Source organism: Lampetra planeri, chromosome 41, assembly GCF_965212315.1.
Source record: "Lampetra planeri chromosome 41, kcLamPlan1.2.h2, whole genome shotgun sequence".
In the NCBI taxonomy this organism is placed as follows: Eukaryota; Metazoa; Chordata; class Hyperoartia; order Petromyzontiformes; family Petromyzontidae; genus Lampetra; species Lampetra planeri.
This window is the reverse complement of record NC_136147.1, coordinates 3,446,843-3,465,125: the sequence shown is the minus strand read 5'-3', so window position 1 is coordinate 3,465,125 and position 18,283 is coordinate 3,446,843. Positions and strand designations below refer to the sequence as shown.

The following is an 18,283-nucleotide window of genomic DNA, read 5'->3' as shown; positions in this document are numbered from 1 at the left end:
TTAAAATTAATAAAAGTAAAATAAAATAAAAAAAATCACGACGTTTCGGAGGCAACACAAGCCTCCGTCTTCAGGTGGAACCGTCACAGCCACGACAGCTGTATCAAGTGACTTTACCGAAAAAACCTAAGAATATGAATCCTTGCAGTCACGAAAGCTTCAAATCTAGAATGGCTAGGAGATGTTAACTACCTCGCCAGGTATACAGGAGGTTGCGGGTTCGATCCCGACCCTGACGCCTGCTGTATAGTTGGAGTTTGCGTGTCTCTCTCTATCATCATCATCATCACGGTGGCTAGGAGATGTTAACTACCTCGCCTGGTATACAGGAGGTCGGGGGTTCGATCCCGACCCTGACACCTGCTGCTGTATATTTGGAGTTTGCGGTGTCTCTCTTTTTATTTTTTTATTTTTTAAAATTCTCTCTTACCGTGGTCGCGTGGATTTTTCTCCGGGTCCTCCGGTTATTCCCTCCACATTTAGAATCAACTTGCGTTTAAAGTTTTAGGCTTGCTATTAAATTTCCACACGATACACAACTTGGCCTGTTATTTGTGGCCAGGTCGCTTCTGAAAAAGAGCTATATAGGCTTACCTGGTAAAATAAAAAGATATATAGACAATTGTGAAAACACCCCATCATGCTGTTCAAACCCAATGCTACCAAATGTGTGGTGGCTCTCACAATGATTATGTCTTATCGGTGGACGTGACCCCCCTCTGAAAATTAGTTATCTATGGCCTCGAGTTTCCCTGGCTGGCTGCTGGCTTTCCACCACGACAACAACAATAGGTCTGTTCGTGGCTGCTGCGGGCTGTTGCCAAATAAACTAGCTGGATAACTGGCTGCACGTGATTTTTTTCCCTCCGTGTAACAAATATATGTTGAGTTCAAACGGTGGGAGAGGTTCGGAAGACGTTGAAATAAAACAAATACTACAGAGTGACCTTGAATAATTGGCAGTAACGAACGCAGAAGACTGACCACGGTTTATTTAAAATCGCTCCAACTTTTCAATTTGTGCTATTAATGTAATTTTTTCGCCGGAATATTCTTTACATCTTCAGACAATACACAAAAAAACATCGCTATGTATATCATCTTGGCATTTTGTTTGTATTGCATACAAAGGCAGATTACTTGTCGGGCTCCCCGAGTGCAGAAAGATTGTGAAAATAATTATGAAAATATTGCTGCTGATGATAATGCATACCCAAGTAAACATGCAGGAAATGTTAGATTAGCTTACTGCTATAACACAAAATTATCGATATTTTTGTAGGGTTAATTGTTTTTTTGAGCAACGGTACATCATGTCCAATAAACATACGTGAGTTAACGTGAGTTATCTCATTATTTCATCGATGTCTCGATCAATGAGAAGGAAGGGAACACAAAAAGTGTTTTTCTTCACATATGATACACTGGACATCTACTGAAAAAGAGCTTCATAGCTCATCGGATTCCTCCAGTCTAAATTAAGATTATCATTCTGTGTTGTGCATTCCATCGTGTTGCACCGAACGAGGATCCAATTTCTCACAAACTCTGAACTGGTTACTGGGAACCTCTCTGCCCCCCTATGTGTTTACTGTGAAGATGATCCATCACTGCCTGAAATGTCATACTTAGGTTTCCTTTTAAATGCCACAAAGTATTATTGACAAACATGTTGGGGGGGGGGGGGGGAATTGTATGTGTGGAGTTTTATCCTCCTATTTGAACACAATTTGTGATTATTAAGGCCACAAATAATTATTGATAAACGTGTTTGGGGGGGGGTGTATTTGAATACAATTTGTTATTATTAAGGCCACAAAATGTTTTGACAGGGGGGGTGATTGTGTGTATTTCCACACGATGTTTTTATTAAGGTCACAGTGTTTTTGACAGGGTGGGAGGTGTGTGTATTTGAATACAACAACCATTCATTCATTCATTTCCAAATCCACGGGAGATGCTTTGGCTGCGGTCTTCTTCCCCACGTAAGATGGACTCCACGGTAACCAGCTGCGATCAGCCGATGACATCTCGCTCCGAAGCCCAATAGGAAAACACTGCGGGAAATGTCAAGACGAAATTATTGCGATAAAACACACAATATATTTATTTTAAAGGTTATTTTTCTTATTCTTCTTCAAAGCAATAGGTGCGTGTTAAAAAAACCAGAGTTAAACTTTCCCTCGTTATTCCACGCCTGTTTCTTTACCATTAACCCGATGGAAACATTGGTATTAGGAACATTAATTATTGTTACGTGCTCATTTTGCGTCCAACCGGAACGGATATCTAAGTAGCAAAACTTTGAACCGACTGAACTGCCGGCTGCTTATTGACAAGGAGTGTTCAGATATCGATCTTCGTTCGATCCAAAGCTGTACAAATACATTAATTAAATCATTGACGCCGTGGTTGAATGATAAGTGCTTTGTGCTTTCTCCATTGTAAAATCAAGAATACAGCGAGAATGTTCGATTAAAGAAAGAAGCAATTGCAAGGAGGTTTAAATACATTCCTGCGGAGGGAGCTGGTAGGAACGTTGGGTTGCTCGGTCAATTGTCAGGGTCAACGGCGGCGTGGTGTATTCCGCAAATATGCCCGACTGTGAGGGCGGGCACAAGCCGGCGTGAGTAGGTTAAACGTTTTATAAGGGCACCACGGGGTGAGCAGCCCCTCCCCACCCAGCCCCACCCCTCACACCCCCCACCCAGCCCCACCCTCCCCACCCAGCCCCACCCAGCCCCTCCCCTCCCTCCCCACCCAGCCCCACCAGCCCCTTCCCACCCAGCCCCACCCAGCCCCTCCCCAACCTCCCTCCCCACCCAGCCCCTCCCTGCACGTCGGACGGACACAATAATCCCCTGTGGGCTGGTGTAACCTGGAGGTTCCTACCAGGAAAACTCAACGTTTAACCTACTCACGCCGGCTTGTGCCCGCCCTCACAGTCGGGCAAATTTGCGGAATACACCACGCCGCCGTTGACCCTGGCCATTGACCGAGCAACCCAACGTACCTACCAGCTCCCTCCGCAGGAATGTGTTTTTTTTTTTACCAGATAAGGCTCACTGAGCTATCCAGCCCTTACTGGCGAAACGTCGTACTCCAATTGTAAATGTTGTGGCTTTGCTCTCCAACACAGCGGTGTGCTACGTGACCACGCTGACGAATTGGCTGTGTCGGGTGGTGGCGGGTTGAACGACACATTTATATATTTACGCGATCTAACCCAAAACAAAAATCTGCCTTAGGGGCCGTCCATAAATGACGTCACGCGATTTTGGACGATTTTTTACCCCCCCCCCCATCGTCACACGGCGGCACAAAAAGTCAGACCCCCCTCAAATATGACGTCACAAAGCTCTGCTCTCCCCCTCCCCCCTAAAAATAAAACATGCTTCAAATCGCTTTAAACTATTGCCATTGTAGTGCGTATTTAATGTGGCGTTGCACTCTGATGTTGTAGGAGAAAACATTTATTAAAAAGTCGATTTAATTAAGTAGAACGTGTTGTCTATATTTATTTAAAGTTGCGCATTTTGATGTGACGTCACATTTCTCAACCCCCCCCCCCCTCGTCACACATCACAAATGTCTGACCCCCACCTAGGTGCGTGACGTCATTTATGAATAAACGAAAGTGGCTTGTCACGTGGAAATGTTTCACAGCCACATACTCTTAAACGCACGATGTTGATTCGAATTGTGGAGGGGGGAAAACTCCCGGAGGAGCAAATCCAATATTTAAAATAAAAATGTAAATTATACCCGGGGGATTGCGAATATTTTGCTTTTTTCCTGGATTTTCTGTTTGCACATAGTCACATAGTCACTTTAAGATGTTTTCTTGTTCATGTTTTTGTCTTTTGTTTGTTACGGTTGCACCCGATTCAAGAGCCGAATTGCTCACAGGGCTATACCTAATACCTGTAAATGAAACTGAAACTGAAAGAATCCATCCAGCAGTGAATCGACCACGGCCTGACAACGAACTCCGCTGACTGGAAGGGCGCGTGGGAGAGACCACGTGGGTTAGGGATTTGAACCCGAAGCCCCGCCCCGCCGGATCCCACGTGACGTAGCGCGCGCCACGTGACGAACCACCCCCCCCGCCCTCAACGGCCCCCACCCCCCCGACCTCGTCCGTTGACAACATGGCGACCGCGGAGCCGGTGAGTCAAAACGTGCGCGGCCTTCTGTGTTTTCATCTCGACCCTAACAACAACAACCACGAACAACAACGACGGCCGTGCTAACTACACTAAGGTTGCGCGCGGAGGTGTAGAGGTGGGGGGGGGAGACACTTGGGGCTGTTGGTGTCACCCCCGTTGAGTGCGTGAGAGAAGCCTGCCCGCTCGCGTTGTTTGGCGTGAGGCCTGCGCCGTGGGCTTTGAAGGCCTCTCCCGTTGTCCCGCGGCCTTTGTCGAAGTGCGGGCGCGTTGCTCAGCCGTGGGGCTTATCCACTGCTGGATGAGGGCCTCGATAGCGTCTTCAAGTGCGGAGGCGGGGGGGGAGGTTTCGGGTGCTGATTTTATTGTCTCGCGCGATGGCAGCTATCACACGAACTAATCTCGTATCGCGTCGTGTTCCTCTTGGGCCCGTTTCTCTCAGTTCCTTAATTATGTCAATCGTTGTCTTAGCCTCGTTGCGTCTCTTAAATATCTCTTCTCTTAAAATACGCTCGTGTTGGGGGGGGGGGGGTCACGGTGTGTTTCTGTAAGAGGCCATCCATTCAATAGGGGGTGATAACCCAAATGCGTACGATTGCGTACTATTAATCCTTGATCGATTCTGCGTGGATTAAATATGGGCCGTTCTATAGTATTCGGGGGGGGGGGGGGTCAAGCGTACGTACGCAGGTGGGGGTGTAAAAGGCACAGGAAGGGGGGAAGGGGTCAAGTTTTGACAGATTTTTGCGTATCTACTAAATAGATGGCCCCTAAGGATGATCGGATGGGACTCCCCCCCCCCACCCTCTCGTTTTATAGGAATGTTGGATCTGGAGCCTGTGGTGGTGGGGGTTGATTGAACCCCCATCATCCCTCCGGGGTCGGGGTCAGAACAAATTGCACCACTTTGTGAAAAGTCTCGAGTGGTTGTGTTTATGCGAGTTACTGTACTGTGCCTGCTAGTGCTGTTATGAATGTGCATTACGTCCTCTTTTGCTATTTATATAATGGTGCGCTTCATATGCTAGAAATATCTACGAGTACTTTTGTAGCACGGTCCAGTTCTCTCCAAACGCTATTGCGAATGCGAGTAACAGTACTTTTTGATAGTCCCCTATGCGCATCATTAGTCATGATCAATAGCCCGATGCCTCTCCAATCCGTCGCCATCTCTCACGATCCTTTACGCTTATTATCCTCTGCTCATATTATCTGACGAAGGACCGTAATAAGAAGAAAAGTGTCTTAAACTGTGCAAAAAAATAGCCCCACCATGGGAACGCTGAATTGCCATTATGAGCAGAGGTTTACCCCCCCCCCCTGCTAGTTTAAGCAGGGAGGTACCGGCATTCGCATAAACTCGGAAATTATTTGTCTCAGTGAACCATCTGATCAGCACGGTTGGCTACGTACGGTTCGAAAGAAGTTCAACATTCATACGTCGCATTGTAAAACTTAAGCGTTTGCGTTGTTACACTTAGCGCACACGGGCTTCCACACGGCATGGGGATTATTTGACCATACTTTTACGCTGAGTAAGTGCCCAAGACCATTTCAAATATCACTCTTAACTGATGTTAAGCCGTGGCCATGAATCATCGTAAGGTTTCCTAGGTTCATAGTACACTACAATGCGCTAACCAAAAGTGAATTTTATGAATGGCATTTTCCTGCGCCTTTGGCCTAAGCTTTATCATCTGGCTCTGTTTGCATGGCACTGTTATGTATGCTGTTAGTGGTTGCTTAGCGTGGGTGTAATTGTGTTTGTTGGGAAGCATGTTATACATTTACTGTCTTAAGAGCCTTACTCAAACCGCTGCCTTAAACTATTGTTTATTCTTGGGCAGTGTGAATAATGATGGAGGCAAAGTTTTTTTATTGTCTAGTCTGTGTTGTGTTGGACGGAGATTTGTGGTATTGTTAACGTTGTTGCCTTAGGTTGGTTAGACTGAGCCTGTCTGCGTTGGAGTTTGTTTTGGGATTGAGTAGATAAGGGATCATTAACGTTATGTGTGTTTATTAAAACTGAACACAACGAGCCTGATTGTCAGCTTGAATAATGTTCATTTTAATCATTTTCTTTTTGGGAAAATGCTCTTATCGCCTCGTATTTTCTAACGGTGGTGAATTATTTTGATATTGCCAACATATGTGTTTTGGCCATTTTGTCACGTTGGCCATCTGGATTTTCATAAAAATGTCTTTATTCTCTCTCACCTCCCCAAGGAATGGATCTTTAAGATGTTGATCCTCGCCGAATAGCATAATTAACATTGTAATGCTTTATTCAAGCCTACATTAGACTTGACAACTCTCAAAGGCTGGTGTTCAACATGTAGCAGTGCTTTGATTTCTCGATTGAAATATATTCTAATGCTCATGATACATACATTAAAGCATTTGTCCATAACAACGTAGGCACAGCAATGATGATAATTTGTGATAGCAGTCACGCAAGGATGGCAATAGTTACTTTGAGAATCGATCATTTACAATATATGAACATTTCAAGCAAATATGCTAGTGCTTTACGTTCCGAAGCCATGTAGGTCATGGGGTTATGTTTGAACATACTTCACCATGTTGGTCAGTGCTGGTTGATGCGAGTTCACATGTGACCACGGGATGTTAGCTGTGTCCGGGAATCAACTTCGAATCGCTGGGTGCTGACCACTACGTCACTGCCACCCGTGCTTATTACACCACTCATGGAGCAGACACAACTGTTTATATGTTGATGTCGAGGGCGTGAGTGCTCATCATTACGCGTTTCCTGTGATCCCAGGAAATGGCCATACGTGCGCTGACGCCGGAGGAGCCGGAGAAGGTGGAGGACTCGGAGACGGACCAGACGGACGTCGATCCGGAACACTACATCAAGCACCCGCTGCAGAACAGGTGCTGGGCTATCTGATGACTTAAGTAATGGATTGCCGATTACCTGGTCGATTATGAAAAAATGTTATCGCATCAATTTCTGTGGGATTGGGAGCTACCTTCTAGTAATTTTAGATTATATATTCACAGTTTAATGCGGCCATATTAAGATTATAAAATGCACTTTTTAAAATAATTGAAAGTAAAAATTGGGGGTGCATCTTCCAATCAGGTACGTAGTCTGAAACCTGGCACCTGGGCATGCAAGTTGCAATTATGCCCAGCGTCCAATCTATATGTAGCCACTTGAATGGATATTAGCTCGTGACTGAAGAGTTACGTTTTACATGTGAAGACTCACAATGGAATTCTACTTGCATACATGTTTACCGGTATTGTAACACTTTTGAGACTTACAAGATTGTCCACTATTTATAAGACGATACATTTAAGTGCCGTATATTATATTGGGTACCATGATTTGCATAGCCTGTGTAATGTTACTGCACGTTTACCCGTGTCATATTTACCCATATTAGATGGGGTTTTGAAATTATTCTAAAGCTGCTGATGCATCTAAATTTCCTGACGTCTTTTAATCAGGACTATATGTGAATGCAAAGCTATTTTCTTCGGTTTTCCCGAAATTGGTTTAGCCTACTTTTGGTACAAGGCAGCTTTTTGAATGTACTGATTAAGAAGCCTATAAGAAGCAAGTTCAAGCCTCGTGATAACCTTTCCAATGATATATTTGAGCTTCACATGAATGTGTCTGTGTGCTGTAGGTGGGCTCTTTGGTTCTATAAGAATGACAAGAGCAAGTCATGGCAGGCCAACCTGCGACTCATCACCAAAGTGGACACGGTTGAGGACTTTTGGGCGTACGTACATACGTTAACACGCTTTTAACACTTATCTGTACACGTACAGCCGTTTTTGTCAATCCCCTGATAGATGAGGGGCTTCTCACGCCGTGCGGTTCATGGGGATTATTTGACCACACATGGCCACGCTGGTCTGTGTGGGATGTTGCGAAGGTATGTAAATCAATACATCCAGAATATATATCTGTATACATACGTATATGCATTATATTATATAAATATACATACATCCACACACAAGTCAAAACCTGTCCAGAGTTTGGCAGCTTAAATGCTTTTGTAACACAATTCGGAAGGCCCATAGGATGGTGGACCTATATGCCACGAATTATTTTTTAATTGATAAAAATATTACAATTTCATATCATTGCCGTGTCCAGCTCATTTTCAATCCACTGCTGGATGAGGGGCCACCCTGTTTAGTGCGGTTATTGATGGGATTTTTTTCTCGTATTCCACACTGGTTAGTGCGGGTTGGTGAAGGCAGGGAGCATAGACGTTAGGCATTAGGAGTACAGTACAACAATTTACTTTGCTGGGCTGACCACATCGTACACTTAGCATTCAGGATAATCAGTTTCATTTATTAGGTATAGCCCTGTGAGCCATTCGGATCTTGAATCGGGTGCAACCGCAACAAACAAAAAACAAAATCATGAACAAGAAAACATCTTAAAGTGACTATGGGTAAACAGAAAAATCCAGGAAAAAACTGCAACGTCTTCCAGAAAAAAAGCACCATACACCAACGCTGTGCAAAAATCCCAGTGGGATGCAAGTCAAACAACAACAACAAGACAACGTAGATTAAAGCCATCATTCTAACTCCGTACTACAACAAACAAACATGGCCGAACCACAAAACGTTTTCGAAATCACCAAAATAAAGCCATAAGCAATGTAACAGTGATCATAGGAACTGTGACCGAAATTTCACAATAAACGACATAAACAACATGTACGAGAATTTACAATTTGGATTTGCATCTCAAGATGCTACAAAACAGCAGGACGTTTGCTTTCCAGAGCAAAGGACTTATGCCTCCCCCTGTACTTTCGAGGTAAGATACGCGTGTGTGAAGAGACATCGTAGATAATAGACAGTCATGAGCAGAGAAGAAGTCTTGAAGGCTGGACTTGAACGGGGTCACGGGGTCAGGAAGTCGGTTGCATGAATGGCCGGGTGAGGGAATCCCAGACGATAGACACAGCAGCAGATAATCTTGCACCCATGATGACCATTATCTCCGTATTGTTTGTGAAACATCTTGTTTGTTAAATGGAATGAAACGCTTTAAGAGCCCCAAACATTTGTCATGAGCATTCATCATTTTTGGCCATGAACGTTTCCAGTCACCCTACGCGATTGCTTTTGAAAATGCTGATGTTGAAATATTGCTTTGTGGGAGTTACAGAGATTGTCAGTGTTTCCTTCATTTAACAAGAAAATGAGATGCATGAAACTGTTTCTTTTTGTAAGGGCAACCTAGTAAAAAAATAACGATATATAGTAGTTATGAGACATTTGGTTTAAATGTAATACATTTGAATGTTTTTTTTTATGTTGCTCCAGGTTGTACAATCACATCCAGGTTGCAAGCCGTCTCATGCCAGGCTGTGATTACTCCCTTTTCAAGGTGAGCTCGCCGCTGCAAAGTGAGTCTCACGGAATCATTGGTGATTTGATGGATCGCAGGGGTAGGTGAGGAGAGTGACTGCGAAGCCTTGGATCAGGTCGGCGAGGGACGCCTGCCTCTTCTGACGGTCACCTGCGACATTTAAGGCTTTACGATGTCAATGGCGAGAGGGCTCTTGTTACGTCGACGGCGAGCTTTAGGGCTGAATGAACAGCGGTGGATTCTTCTCCGAGCGTGCGACGTATGTGAAGAGAACGAGCGTCGACGTCTGGTCATCAACATCTCCGAGCCCCGCACCGTCGCGCTTGACATCTGCGTTGTAAACATTTATTTCCCTTTCAGATGTTAACTATACAGGAGGTTGTGGGTTCAATCCTGACCCTGACGCCTGTATTTTTGAAGTTTGCATGTTCTCCGGTTTTTCCCTCCATTTAGAATCAACATGACGCGTTTAGAGTGTTTGGCTGCTTTAAATTTTCACGTGATAAGCCACTCTGTTGAGGTATCATTTGTGGCCAGATTGTTTCTGAAAACTCGAGTCGTCCTTACCTGGTAAAATATAAAATACTTGAAGTTTTTTTAACAAAGCAAACTATCTTTGGCGATCCACTGTGGAACTCCTCCAATCTCTATCTAAAGCTGATGTGCTTGCCGTATCTGAATAGACAGATGCGACCTTGGGTCGATACCTGGGGGTTAACCCTCTTTTCCCCACCATGTGTGTCTCCTCCCCAGGACGGCATTGAGCCCATGTGGGAGGACGAGAGGAACAAGCGTGGCGGCCGCTGGCTCATCACGCTCACCAAGACGCAGAGGCACTCCGACCTCGACCGCTACTGGCTAGAGACGGTGCGTGCCGCTGGGCGTAGCTGTTGAGTGTGCTGGCAGTGCAATTGGTGTTGAGTCCCCGCCGTTCCAGATGGTACCAACCAAATAACTTGGCTCATTTGTAAACAAATGTTTTAATAATAATATGAGCTAAAGGGGCTGTGGACAATAATTTTAACTAGTAATGAACGAGTGTTTTTTGAATTTCGATTTAAAGCTTTCGTGACTGCAGGGATTCATCTTCTTGGTTCTTTCGGTAAAGTCACGTAGAAGGGAAGTAATAAAATAATAAAAATAAAACATAATAAAATGAAATAATTCTCACGACGTTTCGGCTACAACGCAAGCAGCCGTCTTCAGGTGAAGAATGAGACACTACCAAGCTAGGAGCTTATATATAAAAACTGGGTTGGAGGTGGAAGAGCGCCTTAACAAAAAAGAATGTGCATATGAAGAGGAATTTAGCATATTCATGGAAAATGCGTAGGAGGTGGGCGGGGGGGGTTTCAAAGGCATATTATGCCCATGCATTATGCAGGATCAACAGCACCAAGGGGGGGGTGCAGGGAGTAGCATTAACAAAGGAAAGGAATGTTATTGATATGTAGCTGCAGTTACTAAACAACCACGTAGAAAACTAAAGTATAAACTACATAAAAAACTAAAGTATAAACTGCATAGCACCATCAGTATACTTACTATACTCTACAATAAGCTGAGTTACTAACAGCAAGTAATACATTACAATTCTACGTCGTAAACATTATATAATATGCTTCCATCTAAACTTTATTCTCTTACATCACACGAGCATATACCGTACTATATACTGCCATAGATAAACCCAACATTAAATTATATACTGTATTACTATAAACCACCCTATACCTTATTCCGGTTATAAAGGGCACACTCATTGCACACAAAGTGCTTGCCACAAGTTAACCAAAATATCTTGCTAATCTCGTTAAAGAGCAAAGACCATCACGCAAACTACTCTGGTCATCCTCGCAGCAGCTTTTGTCGAGCCATTGAACAAAGACAGTCGCTGCGTTGCGTGCTTTCAAATGTGCTTTTTCGGCCGTCTCGAACACTCTTACGATATTAGGAATCCACTAGAGCTACGTGCTTGTAAACCTAGATTGAAAACGAATTTCTTTAGAACTGCTTTTTGTGTTAAGTTTGTTGTCAATCCCCCCCATACTTCCGATTCGCACGGTTGGCTACGTATGGTAGGAAATAAATTCAACGTACATACATTCACATACGAGTGTCGCTGTGTCTGGCTGCAGCTGCTGTGCCTCATCGGGGAGGCATTTGACGACCACAGCGACGACGTGTGTGGCGCGGTGGTTAACGTGCGGCCGAAGGCGGACAAGATCGCTGTGTGGACGGCGGACTGCGACAACCGCGAATCGGTTGTTGGCATTGGGTAAGGCGTTCTCTTCTGCTTATTCTCAAAATAACTTGCTTGTTTTATTTTTTGTAAAAGACCACAAGTTTGGGTGGAAATCGCGCACATGCATGACCGGATTGTGCATCGTGTTCCAGCATGTGTCCTTCGTGAGTATTTAATTAGCGGTAATAACCAGAGCGCTCACGCCAGGCGTACAAGAGGTAGTACGTTGGTAGGCCGCGATGAGACAGCGGGTCTTGGTTCAGTCTGAAGAGAGGGCTTGGATGCCAAGGCAGATCTTTTTACTGCCTGTTTTGTCTCCGCTAAGTTTAGGGGGTAACGTTTTGATTAATGTGGCTGGTTTGATTGGGTAAATATCGAAGCAATACTGTTACAAACCAACATTTTTGTTCACATTGGCTCATCTTCACAAGGTCTCTCATGACTCCCGTTTACAGATGACAGAGCTCATGAACGTTTTTTAGTTTTGATTGAAATGCGTGAACAAGCATTGCAGGACTCTCCTCTCCCTTCGTTGATTCTTGGCCAAACTTGTAAGTTTCAAATTTTTTGGTTGGGGCTAATTTCTCGGACAATCACCGTTGGCTTTTCAGAACATTGTACAAATAGTTTTTCACCCCAGAGGGATGATGATGGTCTGAGTCAATCTCTAAATTTAGATTTTAACTCCAGACTTTGTGATTGTGAGTCACGCCTTCTATAACCACTACACCAAGCAGCGGTTATAGAGGGCGTGGTGGCGATTAAATGACACATTTATTTTAATCAGCATTGCAACACAGACGAAATGAGCATGACCCACCCTGCTGTTTTAATTGCTCATCACGAACATCCGTAACTTTGCTGTCCTAACGAAAAGAGTTCTTCGCAACGATTAATCCATGACTGTTGTCCTATGTTCACGATGCATGTGTAGTGAGTCCAACTGAGTGGCAGACGTTGTCTTGGGAGCAACACTATTAATTCAGTAATTCAACATAACATAACACAACCTACACTTGGGTGTTGAATGCTCATCTAGCCACACTACGGCAGAACTAGACACGGTTCGCTATCCCGGCCCGGACCACAAGCTGGTTTCCCGGACCACAAGCTGGTTTCCCGGACCGCGTGGCTAGAGGCTTCTTTTACCCGACGTGGATCTTTATTACCAGCAACACGAAGAACCCCGAGCCCCTCACAGTGCTTCCCCCCCCACCCCGTTATATCGGCCTGGGCTGGGGTTGGCTCCGCCCCTCGTCCCACCCACCTTCTAGATCTCTCGAGTTATTTCCCAAAGGCTCCCGAGAGCTCCTCTATACCACGTGACCGCCCAGCGGCCCCCGTCCACCGGTGGCCCCCCTCCAATGTCATCCGGTCACGTGACAGCAGGTCATTGCCCCAGCGTGTAACCCTGGCTGGCTGACACTCTCTCTCGCTCCCTCACCGGGAGCCTGCACTGCACACTGTACGTGGTGCCCCCGCGCTGACCAGCGCTCACCCAAGCCCCGCTAGGGCTGGTACTATGCCCAGTAAGCGGGCTCCACATAATGTCAACGCATTATCTGCCGTGGCTTCATAAGCCCGGCACCACACAGTGACAATCACGGTCACTACACATGGAACAAACTGTGTATATAAGAATGTGTTATTTATATGTTTTATCATATGCCAATTGTATTCATGGGCTAGTGGAGTGGACACTACAAAAAAAAAGACAAACGGGACGGTGATATCAAGAGAAACATTATTTAACTCTTACATTGGATTGGGATCCTGAATTGTGACAATTGAATAATTCTGTTGCAGTGAATATTGACATGTTTTAAGTCATCGGGTTGTAATTTCCTGCACCCCACATCCTGTGGAGGCTACATTGCTGCTAACAGACGGCAGTGAAGCAAAGTCAGTTGTTATACCGTACTGCTGGGCCTACGCTCCACACTTTCACCAACCCCTCACTCGCCAGCGTGGTGATGTGTCGCCAAATAAACTCGCACAACCTGCACGGCTTGGGGAGGCCCTCACCCGGCAGCGGTTAGATCGACAAAAGAGCCGTGCGCGTATTATTTAGTTGAGCCAATCGCTTTTCCAGACAAGGGTTTATCGAAACGAATATGTACGGTGACCCAAGCCGCCGCGCAAGTTTACGCTCCTGCCGTGTCCGCCTGCTTAACGAGCGATGCGCGTCTCCCTGTGCTCACCACAGGCGCGTGTACAAAGACCGCCTGGCGCTGCCTCCTCGCATCATCATCGGCTACCAGTCCCACACGGACACGGCGACAAAGAGCGGTTCCAGCACCAAGAACATGTTTACCGTGTGAGGGGGGCGGGTGCATTGCTGCCCCCCACCTCTCCCCCCCCCCAGACCTCGACGCCCCCCCCCTCCCATGGCTCCATCGCCGTGCTGCACCCCATGACGCCCCATTGCCAGCCCACCTCACCCCCCCCCCTCCCATCTCCCTTCCAGTGTCATATCCGTCGCGAGCCACCTTCGTATCGCAAGATGCAACCGAAAAAACACAATTGACTGGTACTTTAACTCCTTACCAAAACGACGTCATGTTCACAGTTTTTCCGCAGGCGCTCTTGCAAATTGCGTCAAGAATCGTATTCGTAATCTGGTCCAGAAAACCTTGAAATGAGTGCAGAACAATTGTGGTTTTCAAATTCCCCAGCACGCTACTTTACGTTGGTGCAAGGCGGTGACGGGTGCCGGCATGCGCCGCCGTGTGTCAGGACACGGCTGCAGTGCCCGCTCCCAAACCGCACCACGTGTCGGAATGTGGTGAACACTACGTTCAACGTTATGTCGATCATATCACAATTGCACCACTAGAGGACCCGGGGTCGCGGCTTTCGATTTCACGAAGAAAGGCTTGCGGCCTGTGTCGGCTTGGAACGCACAGTCCAGGTGTGTGTACAAAATAACAGCCGTTTGGGTTGTCTTTCAGACAACTTAGCCAACCCACATGACTCCCTCCCCTCCCTTGATGTCTACATCCCCCCTAACCCTCCCTCCCACACCCCACAATTCCTCGAGGGCCAATCTGGTGTGAGTTTACACAAATGCCTTAGGCCTTTAAAAACAAACAAAAAATAATGTAAACTCGAATGTTGCAGTCAGGTCCCCCCCATGTGTGCACGTGGCAGCGGTCTTCGTGAAGCCGTGTGCTTGGGGCGTTAGCTAAAGTCTGCATAGAGGTGTTTCTTGCAAGGTATAGGAGGGATATCTGCAACTTGGCAACCTGCCCTAGGTTACCATGCACTAATTGAGCTTTGTTATTTGCATCCAAACTCTTAGTGTAAGATTGAAAAACTCTTGACCTGATGTGTGCGCGCATCCGCACGTTTTCTTAATATTTCCAAACTGCAAATTTAGGTTACCACATCTGACACTATCATATTTTGATTTTGATTATTTTTGTGTATCGTACAGTACTGTTTGTGTGATAACCATTGCTGGATGCTAGAGCAAGCGAACGCAGCACAAGTGTTGGCAGTCTGTACGAGAGCGGACTGGCACACAACACTTAAAATGTATTTATTATAGTGTGTTTTAAGTGTCTATGGTCTAACATTGCAATCCACTCATTAAGTACTCGTTTTTTGTCACACTGTACATTTAGCACCCTCGGGTGCGCACGTTTATTATTTAAGCGCTGTACTTCACGCGTGCTTGCGGTGGCTGCGGGAGAGGTAGGTGTGCATTTAGTTTCTAGCGCGCGAGTCGAAATGGTGCACTCGAGATTCTCGTATCGGCAGCGCAAGCCAACCAACGTTGCCGACCGGCGTACTTTAAGAAATGAAAGCGTTTCTTTTGTCAACTGCGTTTTAATAAACGCTTAATCTTTTTTCTAGAGCCGGGCTGTTCCGATTATTTAGGTAATCTATTAGTTTACCGATAATTGGTTAAGTTACTCCACTAATCTGATGACACGAAAGTAATTGAGGGGGGGGGGGAGGGGTCTCAACTCTACCCTTACGTGTGCTGCTGGACAGGAGGTGATGGGCAGGTGCTTGGTGGCATCGCCAGCATCGTCAGCCGACTCTTGACCATGAATTGCCAGGGGTTTCTCGCCTTCAGTTTGCAGGACGTGGGGTGGAGGAGCTTGAATTTTTTTAAAGGGGCACAGGTATCGACCACAAGAAGAGCAATTCTCTCGTATGGATGTAATGTGTGTAACAATCATACATGGACGTCTACGTTTGAAATCAAGTTGAAATGTAGGTGAATGCAATTTCTCGTCGATTAATCGGCTTGATCGACTTCTCGTCCTGGCTCTCGGTTCAACGTCAATCGCCGTCGCAGATCTTCGACACGGTTGCTCCGCAGAGACGCGCACCTTAACACAAGCCCGCTATCGACACGGAAGCGCGTAAACAGGGTCCTCCGGCTACTTCGGGTGCTGGGCCCGAAGCACGTGCCCTCGGTGTTTTTTTGCAATGGCATTTTACACAATTGTTTGGCAGCGTAATGCCGCCACAATGACGGGGTGAATGTTGGCTTCCTGTCTTGCCGTAGCAGCTGTTTGTTCCCTGTGTAGGCCAGACTGCTTTGAAGGATGAATAGACCGAATTAAGGTGCTGCTGGGTTTAGTGCCAGGGCTAAGAACGAGCCCTGACCCTCGCCTAAACTTGGTTAAATCTCCAGGGGAGGAGCCGTAGTTTGTGGTGGCAGCGATTAGCCAGCGGCGCTATGAATGCGGCCACCCGAGTTGGATTTCCTGGTCACGGCTAGCATCAGTGGCAAGTGATATCGCAACCAGTCCTGCCCTCTCGCCTTTAACCTAAACTGACTAGCGTAGTGGTCAAAAGCCCAATAAACGACATGATGTGGGGTGGCCTTCATTGGTGAATGGGAATGGCCTGAATGTATTTGATAATGAAACGATTACCAGCCGGTTTGACGCATTGGTGTAGGGCAGTGCACAGATTGCAACCGGACCGTTGTCAGTTCATTCCAGTTGGTGGTCACCTTGGCCCGTCTTCTCGTAAGGCTGGTCGACGGATATCCTTTGGAAGGACTCCGCGTGCCATAAGAACGTGTAATGTCCACCACGGGTTCAGGGCAGTAAACGGGATTTGAAACCAATATGAAGGCAATTTGGGCTGCTCAAGGAACTAAGTGGCTGTGGCAAATAGGAACCTGACCTGAATCTCAAGCGACAATAGCAAACCTCTGCGTTTCGCGGCGTGTATAAGTGCAGTACGTGATTTTATATGTGTAGTGGACATGGCGGCTTGTGGCTAGCTTAATTGAAGTGTCGTCTCGTGTGCTCACGCGTAGAAGTGTGGACTCTTGCCATGGTTGTGAAGCCATGCATTACGTGTGGCCAATTTCGCAACCAGGAGATTTCGTTGTTACGCTAGTTTCCTTTCTCCTGACTTTTCTCTGCGTGTAAGATTATCATCTGAGCAAATAACGTGTTTTGTACCGGTAACCTATTTTGCTATTAAATTGTTTATTTCATGAACTCGTAAGGAAAAAAATGATGGGCCTACGTGATGCGGCGCCTCTGTATACTTTTCTCTCAGAAGTTCCCGTGTGTCGATGCAGTACGGCGGCTGAAATGGGCGACTGACATTTTTGCAATGATGAATTAACACCTCCTAAATAAGCTCTGGCAGCATTTTGTTATTTGCGCCTGGATTTATGTCATTAGTTGGAATAAAGACGTGATTAAATTATCTTCTAATACATGTGTAGTATAGCACAAGTCGGAGACGAAGTAGTTGCAGGAGGGCACCTTATTCAGATCTCGTACAGCTTCCAACTTCAACAGGTTCGCCCTCATGCACTCCCTCGTCTAGCCAGCGTCGACTGAGACTAACAACTATCCGGATGCGCAGCGATCTAGTGAAGACGGCAGCGACGACGAGACCAGTCCATTCGCAAAACTGGCAGCCCAGAGCTATTGCTCTGCTGCGTTTATCCTACTTGGTGCGGCCTGGCTCCGTCCTGGCCACGCCTCCCTTCTTGAACCCACTCGCGGGTTCCGGGTGCTTCCAGATGAGGTCTTCCGTGACCCTTGTCCCAGTTCCTCCGCCCTGCCGGCACACCCGTGTATATGCTCAACGGCGTGTGCGCTAACTGTCCACCGCAGTTGCAGCTGCTGGACAGCAGTTGGCGCTATGTCACTACACATGCTATATACCCTACTTGGTGACAAGCTGTGACAAGCGCCCGATCTCGTCAGATCACGGAAGCTAAGCATGGGTTGAGCCTGGAAAACGCTTGGATGGTTGACCACTATGCGTGCCAGGTTGTCATAGGCAACTGTGGGGCATTGCAGCACAATCCATTCTTGTGCTGTAACTCGCTGCTATGCTACAAAATGGGACCTTTTACCAGCTTCAAAGATTCCTTGCAAAAAAAGGTTTCTATCTGGTGTTTGACCTTCTTAACACCTGTTTCATTGCCAGAAAGGGTAAACCCGAATCTTATTTTTTCACACTTTAATGCTGGCAAAAAAAGTATCGTTTTGTAGCTAC

At 46.2% G+C, this 18,283-nt stretch overlaps 1 protein-coding gene across 2 annotated transcripts; it reads left to right on the top strand.

Moving 5' to 3' along the window:
- The first annotated feature begins 4,112 nt into the window (after nt 1–4,112).
- Nucleotides 4,113–17,479, top strand: LOC144732102 (eukaryotic translation initiation factor 4E-like). Of its 2 annotated transcripts, none has more exons than XM_078613373.1 (7): nt 4,113–4,169; nt 6,952–7,064; nt 7,829–7,924; nt 9,501–9,564; nt 10,300–10,413; nt 11,685–11,824; nt 13,998–17,479. In XM_078613373.1, exons 1-7 carry the CDS (start codon nt 4,152–4,154, stop codon nt 14,110–14,112), a joined length of 660 nt encoding a protein of 219 aa, XP_078469499.1. In that variant the 5' UTR covers nt 4,113–4,151; the 3' UTR covers nt 14,113–17,479. The 2 variants fall into 2 exon arrangements, with proteins under 2 accessions (XP_078469499.1, XP_078469500.1); XM_078613374.1 differs by lacking the exon at nt 4,113–4,169 and adding an exon at nt 4,192–4,263.
- Nucleotides 17,480–18,283: the final 804 nt, after the last annotated feature.